This window comes from Micropterus salmoides, unplaced genomic scaffold (genome assembly GCF_014851395.1).
Source record: "Micropterus salmoides isolate LMB-PRFRI ecotype aquatic unplaced genomic scaffold, ASM1485139v1 Ms_hic_scaffold_9, whole genome shotgun sequence".
Lineage (NCBI taxonomy): Eukaryota > Metazoa > Chordata > Actinopteri > Centrarchiformes > Centrarchidae > Micropterus > Micropterus salmoides.
In genome coordinates, this window is record NW_024044681.1 from 5883092 (window position 1) to 5903452 (window position 20361).

The 20361-nt window shown below is 44.7% G+C and overlaps 2 protein-coding genes across 4 annotated transcripts; one reads left to right on the top strand and one right to left on the bottom strand.

Annotated features, from left to right (window-relative positions):
- Positions 1-3556: 3556 nt before the first annotated feature.
- On the bottom strand, positions 3557-7699 carry zmat2 (zinc finger, matrin-type 2). Its single transcript, XM_038708139.1, has 6 exons — positions 7567-7699; positions 6567-6666; positions 6298-6421; positions 6036-6109; positions 5814-5959; positions 3557-4433 (listed from the first exon to the last, which is right to left on the bottom strand). The coding sequence occupies exons 1-6, from the start codon at positions 7582-7584 to the stop codon at positions 4290-4292; spliced, it is 606 nt and encodes a 201-aa protein (XP_038564067.1). The 5' UTR covers positions 7585-7699; the 3' UTR covers positions 3557-4289.
- Positions 7700-9214: 1515 nt separating this feature from the next.
- On the top strand, positions 9215-19830 carry slbp2 (stem-loop binding protein 2). Of its 3 annotated transcripts, none has more exons than XM_038708136.1 (9): positions 9216-9356; positions 11626-11787; positions 13951-14031; positions 14617-14697; positions 15336-15479; positions 15875-16045; positions 16822-16984; positions 17061-17190; positions 18992-19830. In XM_038708136.1, exons 1-9 carry the CDS (start codon positions 9304-9306, stop codon positions 19054-19056), a joined length of 1050 nt encoding a protein of 349 aa, XP_038564064.1. In that variant the 5' UTR covers positions 9216-9303; the 3' UTR covers positions 19057-19830. The 3 variants fall into 3 exon arrangements, with proteins under 3 accessions (XP_038564066.1, XP_038564064.1, XP_038564065.1); XM_038708137.1 differs by having other exon boundaries at positions 17064-17190; XM_038708138.1 differs by lacking the exon at positions 13951-14031 and having other exon boundaries at positions 9215-9356.
- The last annotated feature ends 531 nt before the right edge of the window (positions 19831-20361 follow it).

The window sequence follows — 20361 nt, forward strand, 5'->3', positions numbered from 1 at the left end:
GAATCGCCTCCATCAGTAGAAGTGTATTATTAACATATGCGTCAGAGCTCAACTGATGGGGAAAGTACATTTACAAGTACTGCACCCAAAGCATACTTCTACTTCACAACTTTAATCTGACAGATAGGAGACGTACTAAACTTGCACATCAGCAGCAAAAGTTTCAATCAGCTCCACTTTGAGCAGCAGCACGTTCGCATGTAGAAGGCCTGAGGTTAAAGGACCAGCAGCATCCCTAACTTCATACATGTTTCCTGCGTGTCAGGATCAGCTCCTCTTCACAGATGTTTTAGTGTGTCTTGTTTAAGAGTGTCAGAGGAAACACCATCATCTCCTTCCTCCTCTGTCAGTCATGCTGGCTTGTTTCATCACATGACCCGGGTGCTTGTGAAACTGAGTGATAAGAGCTCCGAACACGACCGGACTCCACGCAGAGTGCAGAGCAAAGCTTCAGAGGCAGAAACAGCTCACAGGTGGGATTTTAAAAGGCCAAACCTCGTCCTGGTGACTCACAGACATACTGGTAAAAGAGAGATGCATTATGGGAGCGCAGATACTAAAATAAATCCCCACATGTAGAACTGGCGGTAACAGCTGATGGTAACAGCGCAGCTGCAGCGTGAAAATGCAAATGAAAAAATTGCGGTCCAGCTTAAACCCTCATTTCACATTGATCTCTCCTTAATACTAACAAGAAGAACAAACTAACGTCTGATCAAGTTTAGAGAGAGCAACAGCCCCATCGGTTTCTGCTTCTCTGTCTGAAAGAGTGAAAATACACAAACATGTTTTTTAAACTTATTCAAAACTCTTCTGTCTGAATGAAAGAGTCTATGAGCACACATGAAATGTAGCTGTTAAAGGATTCTAGTAGGACTAATTTACAGTCAGGTACTTTTACTTTATATACAGGTACTTTTACTTTATATACAGACAGTTACTTTTACTTTATATACAGGTACTTTTACTTTATATACAGACAGTTACTTTTACTTTATATACAGACAGTTAATTTTACTTTATATACAGGTACCTTTTCTTTATATACAGACAGTTAATTTTACTTTATATACAGACAGTTAATTTTACTTTATATACAGTCGATTACTTTTACTTTATATACGGTCGGCTACTTTTACTTCATGTACAGTCGGGTACAGTTAACTAGTTTAGTCCAGTGTTTTGATTTTGTTGTTCACCTCTCTGGGCATCACACTGTTATTTAAGCTATGTGAGCAGATTAGAGGGGAAAAGCCCAAACACCACACAAACACACCACACACACACACACACACACACACACACACACACACACACGGCAACAACTGAGTTAATTAAATCTCTGTTTCTGAACCGGAAACTCAGAAATTTCTCCCAAACTCCATTTTCACAAAACACTGCTCTTTGGAACAAACCCACAAAACTGATGTTGAACCATAAAACGTCACAAGATCCTTCTACCAGAACTGTGATTGTGTATAACTGCAGTTAGTCTCGATACCAGAGAGGCGCCCTGAAGAAAAAACACTGATCAGGTAAATGTTCTTTAGTTGTAATAATAATCATCAGCAGCAGTTTCTGTCTGTGCTGCAGGAGCCACAGGCTGGTCATCAGCTTGCCAAGCGTTCAGAGGAAAGACAGCGAACTTCCTCTTCTTCTTCCTGTTGATCAAACTTGGTTTCAGGGCTGCTGCACCAACAAAACAACTTCCTTCACAACCAGAACAGTAAACGAAAACCCTCAAGACACAGAATGTCACCTCAAAGAGCCATTTTAGTAGTTTCTGTGGTTTTGTCCACAGCCTCAGCATTTTGAGTGTTATGCATTCATTCAAACTAGAGCTGCAACTTTTACTCAACTGAAAGTAATTAAATGAATCATCTAAGACAAGAATAATCATATGGCCAAAAGTATGTCGGGGTCCAGTTGGTTTCTCAGCTCTTTCATTCCAGCGATGTTGCAGTATGCAATGATATTAAACACGCCTCTTCAACTCTGTGACAAACATGTTTTAAACTCAACAGGTTTGTGACACGTTAACTTTGGGATTCTATTTAAGTGTCTTGTCCGAATTTTCCAACCCTGGGGTAATACTTACAGCCCAATGTTATATATATATATATATATATATATATATATATATATATATATATATATATATATATATATATATATATATATATATATATTTTACTACACACAGAAACTGTTACAAAAACATAAAACATAGTTTAATCCAGACGATTCCACTTCATCATCAAAGGTACAGGAAATGGTTCAGCCGTTTACTTCCCACAGAACATCAAGTGTTGATGCCATTTATTAGATTATTAAAACACAGAATCCACTCGGGAAGGGAAGTTGGGTTACTTTGACGAGCTGAGGGCGTCTTTCTTTTATACAGAATCACAGTTCTGGTAGAAGGATCTTGTGACGTTTTATGGTTCAACATCAGTTTTGTGGGTTTGTTCCAACAAGCAGTTTTTTGTGAAAATGGAGTTTGGGGTAAATTTCAGAGTTTCCAGAAGTGAACTCTGTTTTTTGAGTGAACTCCGTTCGGAGTCGCCCTCACAGCCAAATCGAGCTCCCCAACCTGCGAAGGGTTTAAATACATCGGCCACCTTTCAGACGAACGACCTTCTTCCCCCAGCGCGAACAGGATCTGACGTTATCGCTGCACTCACTGCTGTAATACGTGCATCAAATAAACAGCTTATTATATTTAAGATGCAGGATTGATGAGGAAAAGTGTTTTACAATAACGTCAAATATTTCTTTAAGAACATGAAAAGCCTGTATATTTAAACCGGTTTATCTTCGCCTATATGAAAGAGATTTCACAAATACATTTCAGTATTAATCAAACATTATACTGAAGCACTATAGTCTGAAGAATTTCAAACAGTTAAAGTGTTTAAAACTAAATTTCTTTAATGCCTTTGTTGCTTGTCACGAGATCCCTGTCTATCTTTATTATGGTCTATTATTCCTTTGTTTAATGTAGGCTATTTTGTTTTGGCTGAAGATTTTCGTACAAGATGAAAACGATTCAATAAAAACAACAGTTGTATTATCTATCAGATAAGAGCGTTTTTTAATTAAACACAATGTTGTTAATCTGTGAATGGTGATATGAAATGTTAGTGTACTTTGTTTAGTTTAAAAAAAAATCCTACATGTTAACCAGCGAAGTCACGCGGAACTCGAAAGAAAAGGTCCCCCTTCGTGCAGCAAAGGCTGCAACACACCTTCAACAAGCCGCCATCGGTGCTCACTCGGTGTTGGAGGGTTCAACAACCCACTACCTCTCCGCACACGTTGGCTTTGGACGTCACTCAGAGCGGCGGACCCTCCGCATGATCGCTCAAACGGAGAGGAAGTAGGTAGGGAGAGGGAGGAGCACGCAGTTTCAGAAAGGCCCTGCCTGTGTCTCCTGCCGGTCAACCTTTGTCATTTTGCTCTGCAGTTAAAGAGCTCCCCTCCCCCGGCTTGTTTTTGGTGATGCGTTCACTGACACACACAGCAGTGAAGCAGCCGATAAATGTGAGACCAAACGTTAGAAAGAAAAAACAGTGTGTTTATTCAAAGTGTTTCCTGACACAATAAGACTCGATCCGACATGTCGACAACAAAACAAACTGTGACTGATGGAGCTTTTCTGTCTTCTTGCTGTCAAAATAAAGATTTAACAGGTTAAAACTGTTTATGTTTATAACTCAGTTCTTGAAATCAGAAACTCAGAATAAAGTACTTGAACTGTACAAACTGCAGGTTGTGATTACAAGAACTGGAATCTATAAAACTTTATGTTCTAACTTGTTCAAATGTTTCTGCGTGTGAAGAAGAAATGTTGAAGGTGTTGTGATGGGAAAAAAACCCATGTTATCTGCACGACCTCGAACGTCTCGCAGACGTTTCACTCAGCAGACGTTTAAATTAAAAACATCACCTGAGCAGCTACTTCCTGTCTCACCTGTGCCCTGCTGCACACACATTTAGAGGACGCTCGCCTTCATTTTCACGTCTGTGACAGGAAGCTGCTGACTTTGCCAGTGATGGGAGGAACTACCAAAATAAGAGCCTGGCTGTAGATAAAAAGAAGAATACAGTTTGAATGTCTGAACCAGGACTGAGGGTAACGGCCGCAGCCTGCAGCAGGACGACTCCTCCTCCTCCCTGTGTCCAGAGTCTCCTGCTCTGAAAGTCAAGCTGACTGAAAGGGGCGGAGCAAAACCCTGTTTCCTGTCCTGGCGCGTGGCGGTTTCACTGTGGAGTTGAGCTGCACGGCGTCAGTGACTCTTCTTAGACGAGCCGAAGCCGGAGAACCCCATCACAGCCGCCATCTCGTCCTCCTCCTCCAAGTCCACGTCCTCCTCCGCCCGCCGCTTCCTCTCCTTCTGCTTCTCCTTCTTGTAGGCCTTCGCCTTCTCCTCCTGACAAGCACACAGTCAGTCGTTAGCTTCACCTGTTCAGGAGCAGCCAGACGACCTCGGGCTGCAGCCACACTTCTACGCTTCTGCTTTAAAGCGAAAACGACCTCAGAATTGATCTCCGTCTGTATCAGAACGACCGGGAGTTAGCGCTGAGATATATATTTTACACCGGAGCTCTGCCTAACAGTACCGGGATATGACTTCTTGGTCCAGATCGCCGAGCCCTAACGGGAGCACAAGGAGACTGTGGCGGCGGGAAACAGACTGGAAGTCGTCACAAACTAAATGTGGCGACATGCGAAGTACAAATACTTAAAAATACACACCAAAACTAAAACTGTCAGCAGAGCCAATCAGGAAGCCAAACGTGAGCGTCAGCGTTTTCACCGGTCAGCACTAACACGCCGCCCTGAAGTCACGTTATGCCACAGTAGAGAGCTGCACTGGGATTGGGCAGTAGAGCTGATAAGATGGAGTCAACAAACAAAGAAGAAGATAAAAGTGAGATTATGCGGCCGCTTCTGAGAACGTGCTCCACGGGCCTGACTTGAACCGGCGACCTCGGGTACGGGAGGCGGACACGCCGACGAGGAGGCTACTTTATTCACGTCACAGCCTCGCTGGCTTTCGTCACACGCGCTTCTACAAGACTAAAGAAAGACAAGTCTGAAATATGGAAAACAAAAATGAATGCATGATTTTTGTTGGTTTTTCTGAACGTTGCCCAAACGTTTGTGTCCTTTTTTTACTCTGCATGTCACAATGTTTGCGGAAGCGGGATCAAGGAAACAGCGCAGGTCTCTACGCCGCGGCCGTTAGCTCCACCGTCTCGTCCAAATATGGTCACGTCCGGTGCCGCTGGTTGCACAAACTCAACATAGCGGCGCCCTATTGGCCGAACTCGAGGCTTCAAAACAGCAGCCCACAAACCACCGGGTGACGTCACCATGACTACGCCCACATGGAGCATTTCAGAATAAGAGCCTGATTTTGCTGAATTGTTTAATTTAGTAGATTTGTTCTGTTGTGCTTCTACCGTGGTTAAGCTGCTGCGTAGTTAAACTGTTTCTTTGTCTGTGTTTGTTGTTGATATACGGTTGGGAGTCTGCACAGGGTCTTTTATCTTTGACAGGCTGGCTGCTCTCCGTGCAGCGGAGCGGAGAGCCGCTTCAGGTTTGAGCACAGTGACAAGAATGGCAGCGATCAGCTCTAACACGCTACGCCGGAGCTTAAAACCACAACGGGGTCGCCGGCGCTTTCAGACTTCTGTTTTACGTGTTCAGGTTCACCGCGTTAGTCTGGACGGGAGGCAGAAACGTAGCAGAAGGTCCGAGTTTAAAATGAAGACGTAGGAGTGTGGATGGGGTTCATTTCTCTCACCTCCTCCCGCAGCTCCTTCATGCGCTCCTCGAAGTCGTACTCCTTCTGCTTCTCCTCCATCTTCTTCTTGTTCACCTCGAAACGCTTCTTCACCTGATCCAGAGACGAGCGCTCGACCCGCATCGACATCCCCAAGTTCCTCTGGTCTGCTCACACACACAGAGGTATAAATACACTCTCTCACACACACACGCACAGAAAGTGAGGCGGACGTGAACTCACGCTTCTTCCCGTTGATGTGGTCCAGGAAGTTGATGGAGTCTTTCACCACACAGTCACAGACGTTACAGTAGTACCTGAAAGAGAAGAAGAAGACGACAGCCAATCAGAGCCAGGCCACAGACTCAAGTCAGCTGAAGCTCGCAGGGTCTCAAAACTACTGCGAGCCCGGAGAGAGCTGGACGACCCCTCACAGGTTTGACTCTAGACTATCAGAACAGAGGAGTAAAGTCTGGTTCTGGTGTCGGTAGCAGACTCTTCCTACCCGCCCATCTCCGCCTGAGGAGTGGTCTTTGTGATGACGATGGTCTTCCCCAGCTTGGACTCCAGGTCCACCTTGTAGTCTCGGTGCCGCAGGAGGTCCCGCTTGACGGGCGGAGCAGTTTTCCCTGAGAGAGAGAGAGAAAGAGGAGTCATCGGTCAGTCGCTGGAATAACTTTAATGATCGACTGTGGTCGTTTCTCTTCGGGTGAAACGTTTCCTGCCAGTTTGCTGGACGTGAAGCAAAACGTTCAGGGTGTTTGACTTTCTCACCATCTCGCTTCTCTCGGTCTCTCTCCTCCGCCAGTCGTTTCTGAGCGAGGGTTTCATACTCGTCTTTGTCCCACTTCCGGCGGAAGTCATTCTTACTGGACTACAAGAGGAGAAGGAGGAGGAAGCTTCAGTAACACACTTCTGGAACCACACACACACACACACACGAGCTGACAGAGTAAATCCTGTTTTTTTATTTTGTAATATCATCACTTCCTGCCGCACGGTTCTTCATGTCAAGACGCTGAAGTTTTCCCTTGTTTTTAATGGTCTACATGTTAAAAACAGATAAATGGCCCTTTTATTCATTTTCACAGATGTGAAGCTGAAACTTTCTAGGGCAGCTCTGTTTCCTCTAAACTGCTGAACCTTCAGCGTCGTTTTTCTGTCGAATGTTGTTTGTTCTTGTGCTGCTTTCATGTTTTGCGAGCTGAACATAGTTTATTAAACACGTATGGACATAAAAGAAAAAGTGTTCCAACTTTAACGTGAGTGCTTCTGTTGTGTGCTCAATAATGACGCTTTTATTGTGGAGGAGTGTCCGGAAGTGGCTGCTGCTAACGGAACTGAGGCTAAAACTTAGCTTCGTTATTCTGTTTCCGCGCTGCAACAAACGGGAACAAACCGAAAAACAAACTCGTGTTTTATTGTTTTATTAAAAAGAGTCAATAAAACGTGTTTAAACTTGAAATGAAAGCGGGAACCTTTGTTTATCAGGCTAGCTCTCGTTAGCCGTTAGCTCTCGTTAGCCGTTAGCTCTCGTTAGCCGTTAGCTCTCGTTAGCCGTTAGCTCTCGTTAGCCGTTAGCTCTCGTTAGCCGCTGTCTGACGCGAAGGCGCCTCAACAATGTAGGGACGTCTAAAAGACGTTAAACGGAAACAGCGCGAGCCGGCAGCAGCTCTGATAAACAGACACATCAGAGGTTTAAATAAAAAGTCAGGTAAAGTTCAGGTAAGTTTGTATTTTTAACACAAAACAACGAGCTGAATCAGGAACTCACCCCACTGCCGGACGCCATCTTGTTTACCTACGGACGGAATGCGAACCCGCGCTCGTCTTTAAAAACAGCGCCGCCTGCTGGAGCGCAGCGGCAGCGGCAGCGGCAGCGGTACTGCTGCGAACACCCGGAGCTTCTGATGGGTTTTATCTTCTAACACATAAAGGAGGGAAGAAAGAAAACACAGGTGGAGATAAAAAGGGAAGAAACCTTTAGTAATATATAATAAAATAAAATAAACACAGCCTCCAGTGCTCCGATCACCTCTGGCACCACTGTTGTTCTTACTTTCCACATATTTTCAGGCTCCTCTTTCAGCCCTTGGTATTTCTCAAGCTTCTCGTGTTCCTTCTTCTTCATGTTGCTGTTGCTTGGGGCCACATCTATCACCGCAGCCTTCTTCTGCTGTCTGTCGATCAACACGATGTCTGGTTGGTTAGCCATCACCAGTTTGTCAGTCTGGATCTTGAAGTTAGGAGGTGTCTTCCATTTTGACCTTGGGACATCCAGCCCATACTCAGGGCAGATGTTCCTGTACACTATGACAGCTACCTGGTTATGGCGTTCCATGTACGCACTTCCTGCCAGCGTCTTACACCCTGCTGTTATGTGCTGTACTGTCTCAGGGGCCTCCTTGCACAGTCTGCACCTGGGGCCCTGCCTGGTGTGGGAGACCCCATCCTCTATGGATCTTGTACTGAGTGCCTGTTCTTGTGCCGCCATGATTAGTGCTTCTATTTATATATATAAATATAAATAGATATGTGTTTGTGTGTGTATATAGCTTCTTTTACTTTAGTATATTTGTATTTTTGTTATTATTTTTAGTATTTGCTAATTAAACAAATCAAAATGATTGAATAATAAAAGAATAAATAATAATATCAGGTAAGGACATTCTTCAAACACTTGATGATGATGTGTCTACACATTTGAAAAGGCTGGGAAGAATATACTTTCAGTATTTTGTGCTGAGAGTATGTCTGTATTTTTAGTGTAGGTAGGGTAACATGGGTAAGACCCCCCCCCCATGGTAATTCTCACAAAAAACACAAAATGTCACATTTTTTTCTCTCCACATTTCTTCTGGCTGCCGCTCGTCTCACTGAACTAAAAATTTCTTCTGTTTTTGAAGTTATTTGATCAAAGCCACTCTGACCTGAGTTGATCTCATTTTCTTTGTCAGTTAAAATAAGCTGAAGTTTCAGCAGCCTGACTGTTTAAAAGTCTGAGAGATAAATTATGGGAAAGGTTTATTTCTACAACAGGTCTGTAATCATCCTGCTTTTAACCAGCTAGCTGTAGTTTATTTTATCTGTAATTTGGACATATGAAAGTGGTTTTACACCGGGGGGGGGGGGGGGGGGGGGGGGGGCATCTTACCACATGTGGAAAATGCCATTTCCCTAAAAATACATTTGATTAAATACAAATTAATTTGTCAACTGTAGCTAATTATTTTACTTTATAATATTTTGTCCTAACTCGGCCTTCATAAAGATACAAAAAGTGTCAGAAATGGACACTGAGCTGAGGGGGGGCGTCTTACCCCTCACTTCCCTACATGCACAGCTCCTCCAGGTTCACCGGAAGCAGCCAAGGTGAGGCCGGCGCAGCGGCAGACCCCGCCCCTCCGCAGCAGGCCCCGCCCCCCTCAGGTGCGGCTCATTAAAGAGCTGTGAAAGAGGAACGATGGCGTCTGACCGTCTGAGCTGAAGGCGCGAAACTCAACCTGCAGAAATGTCAACCAGCGGAGTGGAAACGGCAGCTCAGAGCCCGCGGCGCAACTCCAGGTGTGTACCGGAAACACAGGTTGTATTTTCTCACAGCACCGCGCGCCTGTCCGAGACACACCTGTCTGTCGCAGTTCCTCACACGTCACTCTGGTTTAAGGTCTGCAGGTGAAACGTGCTCATGTCCGTCTCTCAGGTGTGTTCACGGCAGCGTGTAGCAGCGGCACGAGGCTTTCTATGCCCCGGGTTTCGCCTGTCAGGCTTCACCGCTCTGCTCTCTGATTGGAGGTCCTACCTGCTGCCTGAGAGGAACACCTGGTTAAAAACCAAAAACACATCCATGATTGTGTTTAGTCAGGATTCTCTTAAAGAGAGAAAAGAAGCAGCTCTAAGAAGAGTAGAAGCAAATGATTTTTATTTGACTTAATTTGGAAGCTGATGACCAAATTTATTGTGTTTTGCTAGATTGATGTAAATATTTGCAGGATAAATACTCAACGCAACACTTCCTGTAGCTGCTTTTCACAGTAAATTTAATTATGAAGTGGCAACAGGAAGTATTTAGCTTTATTTTCTTAGTTTTTATTAAATTTAATTTGTGTATCTGTGCGTTAAATGAAGATGTCGGACTTAAAGATACAAAACAGAAATGACCAGGTGGGAAACGCAATGTGTTAATGATGTAATGTTTTAACAGTATTCAGATTTAAAGGCACCAGTTTGACTTCCTACAAAAGGAAGTGCCTCAAATCATTTATCTGATTAGAATAATTTTATTTAATTGATCTAAATTACTAATGACCTGTGGATTTTCACAGTAAAGGTCACCTGCAGTTAATGTTGCAGGTCTGACGGTTTTTAGCAGTTTGTTCTTAAACCGCGACCATCTGACATCAGACTGTGACATCAGAGCTCACCTGTCTGCCTCTCTTAATAAACAAACTGAGGTGAACGAGCTGCAGCTCTTTCAAAGAAAATGAGTAGAATAGTTCTTCCACCGCCAGCCCAGTACACTGCTAGCTGGAAGGATCATTTCTGTATTTTTAAACCTGGGCCCTGTTTCCAAAAGGATCCTACGAGGGGCCCTCAGGGGCCCCCTTTTGTTTTTAATGTAGAGGAGCTGCTAGCAAGACTTTATCTCCTGACGTTACAAACTCCTCTCCCTCGTTTCCACCGGCATCTTTCTGCAGAGACTCTGAATCTCACGATTTCAGACTGATTCAAGCTGATAGAAGAGCAACTTTGACTGAAATAACCACTCGTTACAACCGAGGTATGCAGCAAAGCAAAGTGCATGTTGTGAAGCCACAACACGCACAACCTTGAGGCGGATGGGCTACAACAGCAGAAGACCCCACCGGGTGCCACTCATCTCCACTACAAATAGGAAAAAGAGGCTACAATTTGCAAGAGCTCACCAAAATTGGACAGTTGAAGACTGGAAAAATGTTGCCTGGTCTGATGAGTCTCGATTTCTGTTGAGACATTCAGATGGTAGAGTCAGAATTTGGCGTAAACAGAATGAGAACATGGATCCATCATGCCTTGTTACCACTGTGCAGGCTGGTGGTGGTTTCTTGAACATGACAATGAGTTCACTGTACTAAAATGGCCCCCACAGTCACCAGATCTCAACCCAATAGAGCATCTTTGGGATGTGGTGGAACGGGAGCTTCGTGCCCTGGATGTGCATCCCACAAATCTCCATCAACTGCAAGATGCTATCCATCAATATGGGCCAACATTTCTAAAGAATGCTTTCAGCACCTTGTTGAATCAACGCCACGTAGAATTAAGGCAGTTCTGAAGGCCAAAGGGGGTCAAACACAGTATTACGCCTTTAACCACGAACGAGGGCGTGAGGCCATTCAGTTTAACAGCAGGAAATTCTGCTCAATTCAAAATCTTTTAGACATTCAATGTTTGTGCACCGGTGGTTTGCTTTAAATGACTCTTGTCTCTTGAGACAGCTCAGTGATTTTTCTGTTTTTGAGATACTTGGACCGGGGTCTTTAGGGGACGGGGTCTTGGTCCCCATCCCTGGTTGTAATGCAATGAAACGCCAAAGCTAACTCTCCGTATGTGAAAATGAACGAACCCAAAATTCCTGAGACGAGTTTTAAAATGAATAATTCGGCTTAAAGTTCAGTAAACTCCCTTTTTTCCGGCTGCAGGTTAAAATGTGTTGCAGCTCCTCCGTTTCCTTTGAGCAATGCATTGTGGGGGAACTGACGGCACACTCGGCCTTAGTTTGATGTCTTCATGCCGTCGGCTTTGAGTCACCTTGATTTGGTTTGGACGTGATGTTGATGGCGTTGTGTGTCCTCAGCCTCTGTTTCAGCCCGTGGTCGTGTGTTTGTGTGAAGGGCTGGTCGGCGGCCATGTGGAACGGCCTCCCCGACCCGCTGCTGGCCGCCGCCGCCTCCGGATGCTCCACCCCCGAGCCGTGGCTCCTCCCCGGCTGCAGCTCCGTCTACGACAGCCTGGTCAGGTGAGGAACACGTGACATCATCATGACATCATATTTTAGGAGTACGTCCACAGTGATTGGGTGACCGGCCTGAGCGAATGAGAAATTAAATATTCATCAGCAGCGACGGGAGAAGTATTCAAGAGCTGGTACTAATGGCAAAGTAGAAATACTGTGTTTCAAATGGAAGTAAAAAGTATTTGCATCAAAATATACTTCAAGTATAAAAAGTAGAAGTACTCAACATGCAGAACACTTAAAAAATATGAACTAGATTAGTATTGATGCGTTCAAGTTTAAATGTATTAGTATAAATAAATGTTTATAAAATCGACTGCACTACAGGTACCTCAGAATTGTACTTTGTTAGAGTATGTAAATGTACTTTAACTCAACATCAGAGATTTTAGTACAAACATATTTTATAAACTGCGTCACAGATTTCAAACAAAGTAAAACACTGAATTTTTTTTGTATCCGACATAAAACATCAGAATAGTTTTACTTCAGATTTGATGTTAGAATCCTTCATCTGATCATCATGAAATCAGCCTTGTTTAATTACAGCAGATGTTTAACAAACGTCTGCTCGTCCGTCATCGTCAGTGAGTTAGTTGGCTGAAAGTCTTCGTGGAGGTTTGTGGCTGTAAAAGTTCTCATTCTGATGGTGCAGCTGTAAAATCAGTCAGCGTGAACATTACGAATATCAACAGTATCTGACAGGAACACGTTGAATTTGTTTTTAAAACCTCCAAGGTGAAATAAAATTGTTCACCCTGATTCACAGCGTGTGCTGTCTGGGTTTTACTGTTGTCGTGGAAATTATATTCCTGGTGAGGGGCTGAGCGAAGAATTGAGTAACAACCAACCGTTGTCTTTACTTTTTTAACAAAAGAGGATAAACAGAAGTACTAAAACACATACAGCTGGTCCAGAGACCTTTGGGCGTCTGGCCCCGAGCAAAGGGATGCATCATCATTTACACTGTCTAAGTTTCTATGTTTTGGGGAACAGAGATCATCTCTCGGCCTTAAATGAACATTCAGGGAGAGGAGAGGAACAACAAGAGGAAAACACCAAAACAATCTCACAGCTCTGACCTAAACCCTAGTAAATGTGGACAGAGCAACATAAGAAGTATAGGAGAGGAAACGTTGAGGATAAAAACACAATACATAACAAATAATGGTAATAATATTAAAAGATCATGCATAAAAGATTAAATGTAAGAGGACACAATTTTCTGCCATAACTGTCTCTCAAACTGACTCTAAATGATCATTACTGATCGCCGTTAGCATTTTTGTACTTGCCTATGAATTCCTTATGCTAACCATTAAGCTGATGATGCACAGAGCAACTTTTAGAGCAATCGTGCAGGGCAACGTTGCCGTCAATGGTAAGGAGTAAAGATTACTACTGTAATCCTCCGCCACCTGCCCCGCACCGCCACTATGCGTTCAAAACATAGTTGGACTTACCACTAGCAAGATTGCCCAGCAACATTGCTATTAAATGATGAATATTAATGTTTTGGCTGAATCCTTAAAAGGTTTTGTCGTCTGCATAGAAATATTTGGAAATGTAAACAATGAACTTCTCATTTTGCCAGTTTAAAATACTGTTGATCCAAAATAAAATTTATGCTAATGCAGCTGCTAACAGCTAATTCAGCCTCTGATGGCAACAGTTTGCTAAAAAACACAAATTGACCACATTGACTTGAAGCAAGCCGTCCTGACAGAGCGGACCTTTTGGAGTCCAAAATGGAGGAAGTTACTGACTTATTAGCCGCATGTCGGGTGTTTAAGGCAAGACTGGAAAACCAACCTGCTGACTGTTGATGCATAACAAAAAAAATACACTTTAGATTTTAAATCTGACAAACTCTTATTAAACTCTGAGTTTAAGGATATTTGTGGGTGGCGATGCAGCAGTGGACAGTTGTGGTGTGAGTTCAATTCCCCACTGTGACACATCCACCAATGAGCAAGACACTTAAGAGGCGTGTGGCCTCTGACATATATAGCAGCTGTAAGTCGCTGTGGATAAAAGCGTCAGCTAAATGAATGTTGGTCTTAATTAGCTGGTCAAAACCACGTCATTAAAACAAAGTACAAATAAATAACATGCTCCGTACAGACGTGGGGACATGTTAATGAACAGAGTGTCTTCTCTCCACAGTAACGTCTCTCCGGTGCCGTCTCCTCCCGCTGCCAGCGGCCTGCGAGGACGAGAGAAAGCTGCCGGCAACAAACCCCGCAGGTTCAACAACCTCTCACTAAGGCGCAGGAAGTCTCCGTCACAGCATTTAACACCACGTTGTTAACGGTCATTGTTTCTGCTTCACTTTGAATGGCCGGGATTATTTTCATCTAGTAACGTCACACACAGCTTGGAACATTTTCCTCAGCAGTAAGAAGCAGACCTGAACACCAGCGTAGTGAATATCAGAGCTGCAGACTCGGCTCAGAGGAGTCGACCGTCAGATGGACTCATGTCTGCACGCTAAATATGAAGCTGCTTAGCTTAGCATAACACGGAGACTGGAAACCACAAGCAGTAATTGGGCCAAATTTTAAGGGAAAAAATTGAGGATGAAGATTTTATTTTGTATTTCAAGACTAAAAGTACAGATGTGACCTAATTCTGGAAATGCAAAATAAAGATCTTCATCCTCTTTTTCTTTTTTGTGGTTCTAATACTCAAAAATACAAAATGGCACAAGTTTATTTTTTTTCATATTCCACCTCCCGTGTCAGTGGCAGCAGCTCAAACTGCACCAAACACTACACTGAAGCTAAAACTGAATTTAGATGTTTCAACAATCTGCTTCCTGTCTTTGGTCAGGCCGTCTATCCTGGAGCGCTGCATCCTCAAAGTGTCCACCAGCAGTGTGGCGGTGGGGACGGACGACCTGGACAACAGGAGGTCAGTACACCTGGACGAAGAAGACAGACAAAAATGCAACCACACGAACACCTTTCACTGTCGGCTCCTCAACAAAGATGTCAGCTGCAGGGTTTCTGTGCCATCTTGAAAACTGATCACCCTCCTGCATCTGATTTGATCTGAACTGCGCCATCCATACTTTACCTTCCCGCTTGTTAGATCAAAGTTTAAGAGCACAAAAAATTCAACTGTCCTTTTGTGCTGTGGAAGATTAATGATGAATTTATGTAATGAAAAACGGACTAAAAATGTTTATAAGCTTTAATCCTTTAAATTCTTCTGCACATGCAGCATTAATGCTCTCCCCTCTGCTCACACGTAAAAAACTCTGAACTAAGAGTTTCTCTCTGCAGAGCTTTAATGTACTTATCGGAGCATTTCTGCGTATTTCTTTACGTTTCCTCAGGCGGGAACAAACCGAGATGAGTCCCACGTTGGATTTTCTTCATTTCTCTTATTGCATTATGAGAACGGTTTTCTACTTTCCCTTTCTGTCAGTGCACGGCTACATTTCTCTGCATGTTAGTCAGACCTGCTGAAAGACAGCTGATGGTCTCTGATCTCACCGCTGACCCCTCTCTGGTCTGAGTCCGTTGTTGACCTGTGTGTCCCTGCAGGCCGCCTCTCGGTCGCTGCTATCCCCGCCTCCCGGACCCGGCCAACACCGAGACGAACGCTGCAGTTCTGAAGCGGCGGCAGAAACAGATCCAGTACGGCAAGAACACCAGCGGCTACCAGAACTACCTGCAGCAGGTCCCCAGGTGAGAACTCGCAGCAGGGTAAAGACGGTCAGCAGCTGGACAGGTGAGGGGTGGGTGGTCACTCAGCGTGACGTCATAATCTCTGATGGTCCAGAAATCCACTGGCTGCAGACGGGAGCAGCAACTGTTAATGGGGACAGGTTGACTAAATTTAAAGACATGTGGTATTAAGAGACCAGCAGCTGATGTGACATCTGAGGCGTCTGACATGGCTTTAATGTTCTTGTCCTTCTACTGGTTCTGAAAGAGGCCGACATGTTGGTGGTAGCATCTGTCAGATTAGCAACGTGTTTGTTGATGAGCAGCTCGAGACGCGTCTTTTCGTCCAGGCAGGTATTCAGATACCATTTTAGACGGATAAAATAAAGCGTATGAAACTCTGCTCTCTCCCTCAGACACCTGAGGGATCCTAAGCTCCACCCGTCCACTCCCAACAAGTACAGGAAGTACAGCCGGCGCTCCTGGGACATGCAGGTGCGTCTGTGGAGGCGGGCGCTGCACCTGTGGGACCCTCCGACCGACGCCCAGCCGGACGCCGCCGACTCTCAGGACCCTGTGGAGCAACTGTAAGTGGAAGTGTCTGACCTAACTCTGAACCCAGAGATCCAGATCACTGAGAGAAACTGTTCTTCTAATGGTCTCCTCTCTGATGGTAACTCTACCTCGGCCAAACCTCTTCTGGTCCCTGAAGGTTTAAAGCCAAAGTGTGCGTTGGCCACAACGTGAGGCAGCGTATCGGGATCGTTCTGCTTTAGTTACAGGCGTCACCTGCACAGTAAAGACAGGTGACTGTTCATTTCAACACGCAGCAGCTCTTTGATTGCACACACTTATGTTCCCGCTCGTCCTGGAGCTGAACTCTCAAAGCGTCCGAGACCAGAAGCCAGAGAAAGTTAACGGTCAGTCCTGATGTCTGAGGACTCGACAGCTTTTGGTCCAAGAGGACTTTACAAAGTAAAGGTTAGAGGTGTAGAGCCCTGGTGAAGTTACTCAGGTACTGAAGTACAGTTTAGAGTATTTCTGTGTACATCTTACTTCACCACCCTGACGTGGGCCATTCAGCACGATGGGTCTTCTTACTTTTGGCACCTTCAGTAGGATAATTTGATGCTGAGACTTTTGTACTTCAGTAAAAGTTGATCCTGATTAAACAGCTGTTTGACATGACGTTCAGCATCGAGGTGAGTTTGTAGGAGAGCCCGCAGCGCTGAGGAGCTCCGCTGCAGATTCCCTCCATCAGCGGTTTGTCAGCGTTCTGAAACGTGATGCGGTTTAGAAAGTGTCTCTGCGGTCTGGCGGTCTGGCTCAGCCGGTTCAGTCTCCTCCTGCTGGTGTGTTGCAGGCAGAGCCAGCTGGCCAAGATGACCTCGGACCTGTATGAGGACGGAGGAGACAAGCAGAGAGAGAAGGAGACTCCAGCAGCCTCTAAAGCCTCCTCGGTGTCTCCTCTGTCTGCCGTGATGTCCCTGGAGCTGCCTGGACCCTGGAACAGCCCCCCCTCGCCGGTAACGCCCCACCCAGCAGCTGAGTGTTGCCACCTGGAGGACAGTTGTGTCTGAGTTTGACCTGTCTTCTTCCCAGCAGGACGCAGAGATCGGCCACCGGCCTCTCCGCTCTCCTCCCGGCCTGAGCTACTCCTTCAGGAGTCAGCTGACCTCCGACGACATGACCGACTGGCTCCGCCTCCTGCTGGAGGCCGACGACACCCGAGGTGAGGTCACAGGTCAGGCTCGTAAGGGCTCAGATCAGGGCTGTGATGGACACTTGGTGGTGATGCACGATACTGGATCCTCATTTTCTGCTCCAACTTATGGTGGAAATGTTTCCGTTAACATGAAGGGAAACAAAATTCATGTGGCTGCTGACAATTCAGACCATAAAAATGTCCTAATAATCATCAGCAGAAGTTACAGATCTGTTTCTTCTTCATTGCATTTCATGTGTTCCCGTTGTGCCAGTAAACTTCTCTCATACAGTTTTTATTATTTGTTAAACATTCCTGGTTGCAAGTGCTTTCAAAAAGTGGCGGACGTGTCCCCGGCGTAAATGACAGCAATGCTTGTATCTGATTGGACAGATGTGTTATCAGAACAAGCAGGTGATAGAAACGCCGCGGTGTCGCTCACCTGAAGGTCCAGAATGAACGACGTATTTCACTCACATATTGGCCTAAAAATAAATGCGTGCAAACTGGAAATATTGACGATGTGCGAGTAAAGACTGAAACCCACAGTGAACTTTCTGCATGAATGTTAAGTTGGTACTTGGCATTTGATAAATGAGACTAATGTAGACTGTTAGATTTGATAAATAACATCCTGGAAAAATGGAGCAGCTGCAACTGTTGCCTGAAAATTTCCCTCATTTCTGAACCCTGGTGTTGACGGTAATGAGCCACAGCTGAGGTCCCGGCCAGCAGCTCGGCTGTGGAGCAAAACGTAAAGCCAAATCGTTTCAGGACAAACGTGTGAGCGTTAGCAGCTCTGAAGAAACACGTCCTCTGTGCAGCCGCTCAGATGAAGCTGGAGATGAAGAGCCGCTGAACTAAATCCAGTCTTATGTTGAAGTGCTTTCAACATACAAGCAACACGGGGGGGAACTGAGACGAGTCGGTACAGATTTTTAAAGAGTGAAATAGAAAATTAACAAATTTACATAGTAAACTTTTATATTTTTCTTTTGGCATTTTGGCGCTGGATGGGATTTACGCAGGGGACATGTCCCCATCGCTCTATGAAAGCAACAGAAATGCTTTGACAGGTTTATTTTCACATTGTGAAAACATGCAGTGTAAATATAGAAGAAACAAATGTGCATTGTCCAAAAAAAGTAACTTAAGCTTAAAAAAAACGAGCAACTAATTAGGCCAACAGAGTCCAGTAGACTTTAGATTTTGTTTCCCTTTCTAAAAAGACATTTTCAGCATAACTCGGTGCAGGAAATTAAGTGTTTAAGGCTCAATCTTCATCATATATTTCCTAATTAGTTTTAAAATATCTTCCCAACTTGTGTTCATGACCCAATATTGTGCGTCGCCACACCGCTAATCTGTCCCCACCCCTTTCAACACAGTGAAACTTGCTGGTATCTACGCCATTCGTTTTATTCTGTGGGGCTCTGCGGTTCAGACATCACCTGCTCAAGTTACTGTCGACTGATTAGTTACTATGAACCTTTTTTCTATTTAGATACTAGAGCTTATTTCTTTAACTATCCTGTTACTAGTAGAAATGGAAATATGACCATCAACAAGATGTTTTACTCGTTATTAATGAAAGTAACAAACTGTTTGCTAGTGAAAATACAGAAATGCCGTCTTCTGGAAAAGCTTCTAGTAACAGATGTGAGACGCGGAGACTCGATGGGGAAACGTGCAGTTAGTTACTAACGAAGTACTTGCAGCTTCAGAAAGACGACGACTAAGTTGAAGGATTAAATGTTAAACCGGCTCGCCATAAATCAAGTTGCTGTTTCCTGTCTGCGCTCGTTGACCTCTGCTGTTTCTCTCGCAGAGTGCGGCTCTGATGACCAGCAGGTTCCCGTCTTCTCTGACCAGCTGTTGTGGAACCCGTACTGATGGTCGCCGGCGGCTGAAACGGCGAGGTCCGGTCGCCTGTCGGCGCATCTCGACTCCTCGGACGAGACGTCGTCTGGACCTCCTGTGACCTGCTGATCCTGACAGTGTCGTGTCAAGTTTGTGGGCGTGGTTTCTGGTATCCGCTATATTTGTCTTTTTAAGATGGTTAACGACAGCAGGGATGTGATTGGTCCTTCATCTGAGTCACATCCACCCCTCTGTGATCTCCACTCGGCGGGAGGAGCGCTGCGACCTGACGAGGACCCGCCCTCCTCTGCCGCAGCACCGGAAGGGTTGATTTCCCGGCTGCACCTGAACGCGTCCTCGCTCAGACAGCTGAACTCTGACCTGAGCATGGTTCTATAGTTTGCACTTGATAGATTTTTACTCTGGAGTTGGACGGCGTCAGATGGAGCACCTCTCACCTCATGTTTTACTTTAGGACCCTGCACTGAAGGAAAAGCTGCTCATTTGTTGTTTTTGTACTTGAAGTCACTTATTGGTCGGTTTGGTGTCACTTTCCCGCCTCCTGCAGGCGACCACCCTCACCCCCATGCTCTGCTGTCTGGACAGGCTCCACCCCCTCTGTACCTCCATGTTTTTTCTAAAAAACAACTGATCGCTGGAGGAGGAAAGGCTGTCGCTTTGTGTTGTGAGTTTTCTTTTTACTTTTTTGTGTTTTCTCAATTTTGTCGTTTTGTGCTGCTTGACTGTTGAGAGCAAAGCTGAAAGATGTGATTAATAAAGATTTAAATAAAGTGGTATAAATTCAAACCTCTTCTCTGACCATGTGTTTGTCCCTCTGACCAGAGAAAGCGCCGCGCAGGTCGATTCGGCCACAGCTTATGACGTTTTAGTCCTAGAGGGTGACGGTCTGTCCCGAGGAAAGTCGACATGTGTTAAGTTTGAATAATGAACTTATTTTAACCCAAACCACCAAGCTTTTCCAAACCTAAGTACACTACGAGTTTAAAGTTTTAGATGCCTCCATGTTTGTAGTTCTTCTGTAAATCTAAGTAGTACAAGTCCAGAGGAAAACCTTAAATGGTACAAATTTAAAAGTTTCTGTCACCAAAACATTTTCAGATCTAAAATGTTTTGTTCATTATTTCACTGTAGGACCAGCTGCTCCGTCTGCCTTCATTATTTATATATAAAATGTAGTCCAAACAAAGCTTGAGGTGTCTTAACAGGCTGCTCCAAGGTGTTTACTGTAGAAATGTGCTTCATTTCCTTCCACTGCGGCAGAAAGTTAACTGTTAATCTCATTCATCAGTTTCGCTGAACTAAACTTTGCCTCCTCTG

What these genes read in the sequence shown, in the direction of transcription:
- slbp2 (XM_038708136.1), top strand. Translation starts at nt 9,304, where the DNA reads ATGTCAACCAGCGGAGTGGAAACGGCAGCTCAGAGCCCGCGGCGCAAC. An exon ending in CAGGACCCTGTGGAGCAACT is followed by an intron (nt 16,046 to 16,821) that starts GTAAGTGGAAGT and finishes GGTGTGTTGCAG; the next exon opens with GCAGAGCCAGCTGGCCAAGA. An exon ending in GGAGGCCGACGACACCCGAG is followed by an intron (nt 17,191 to 18,991) that starts GTGAGGTCACAG and finishes TTTCTCTCGCAG; the next exon opens with AGTGCGGCTCTGATGACCAG.
- zmat2 (XM_038708139.1), bottom strand. An exon ending in CCTCAGGCGGAGATGGGCGG is followed by an intron (nt 6,110 to 6,297) that starts GTAGGAAGAGTC and finishes CTTCTCTTTCAG; the next exon opens with GTACTACTGTAACGTCTGTG. An exon ending in CCACATCAACGGGAAGAAGC is followed by an intron (nt 5,960 to 6,035) that starts GTGAGTTCACGT and finishes GTGTGTGAGCAG; the next exon opens with ACCAGAGGAACTTGGGGATG.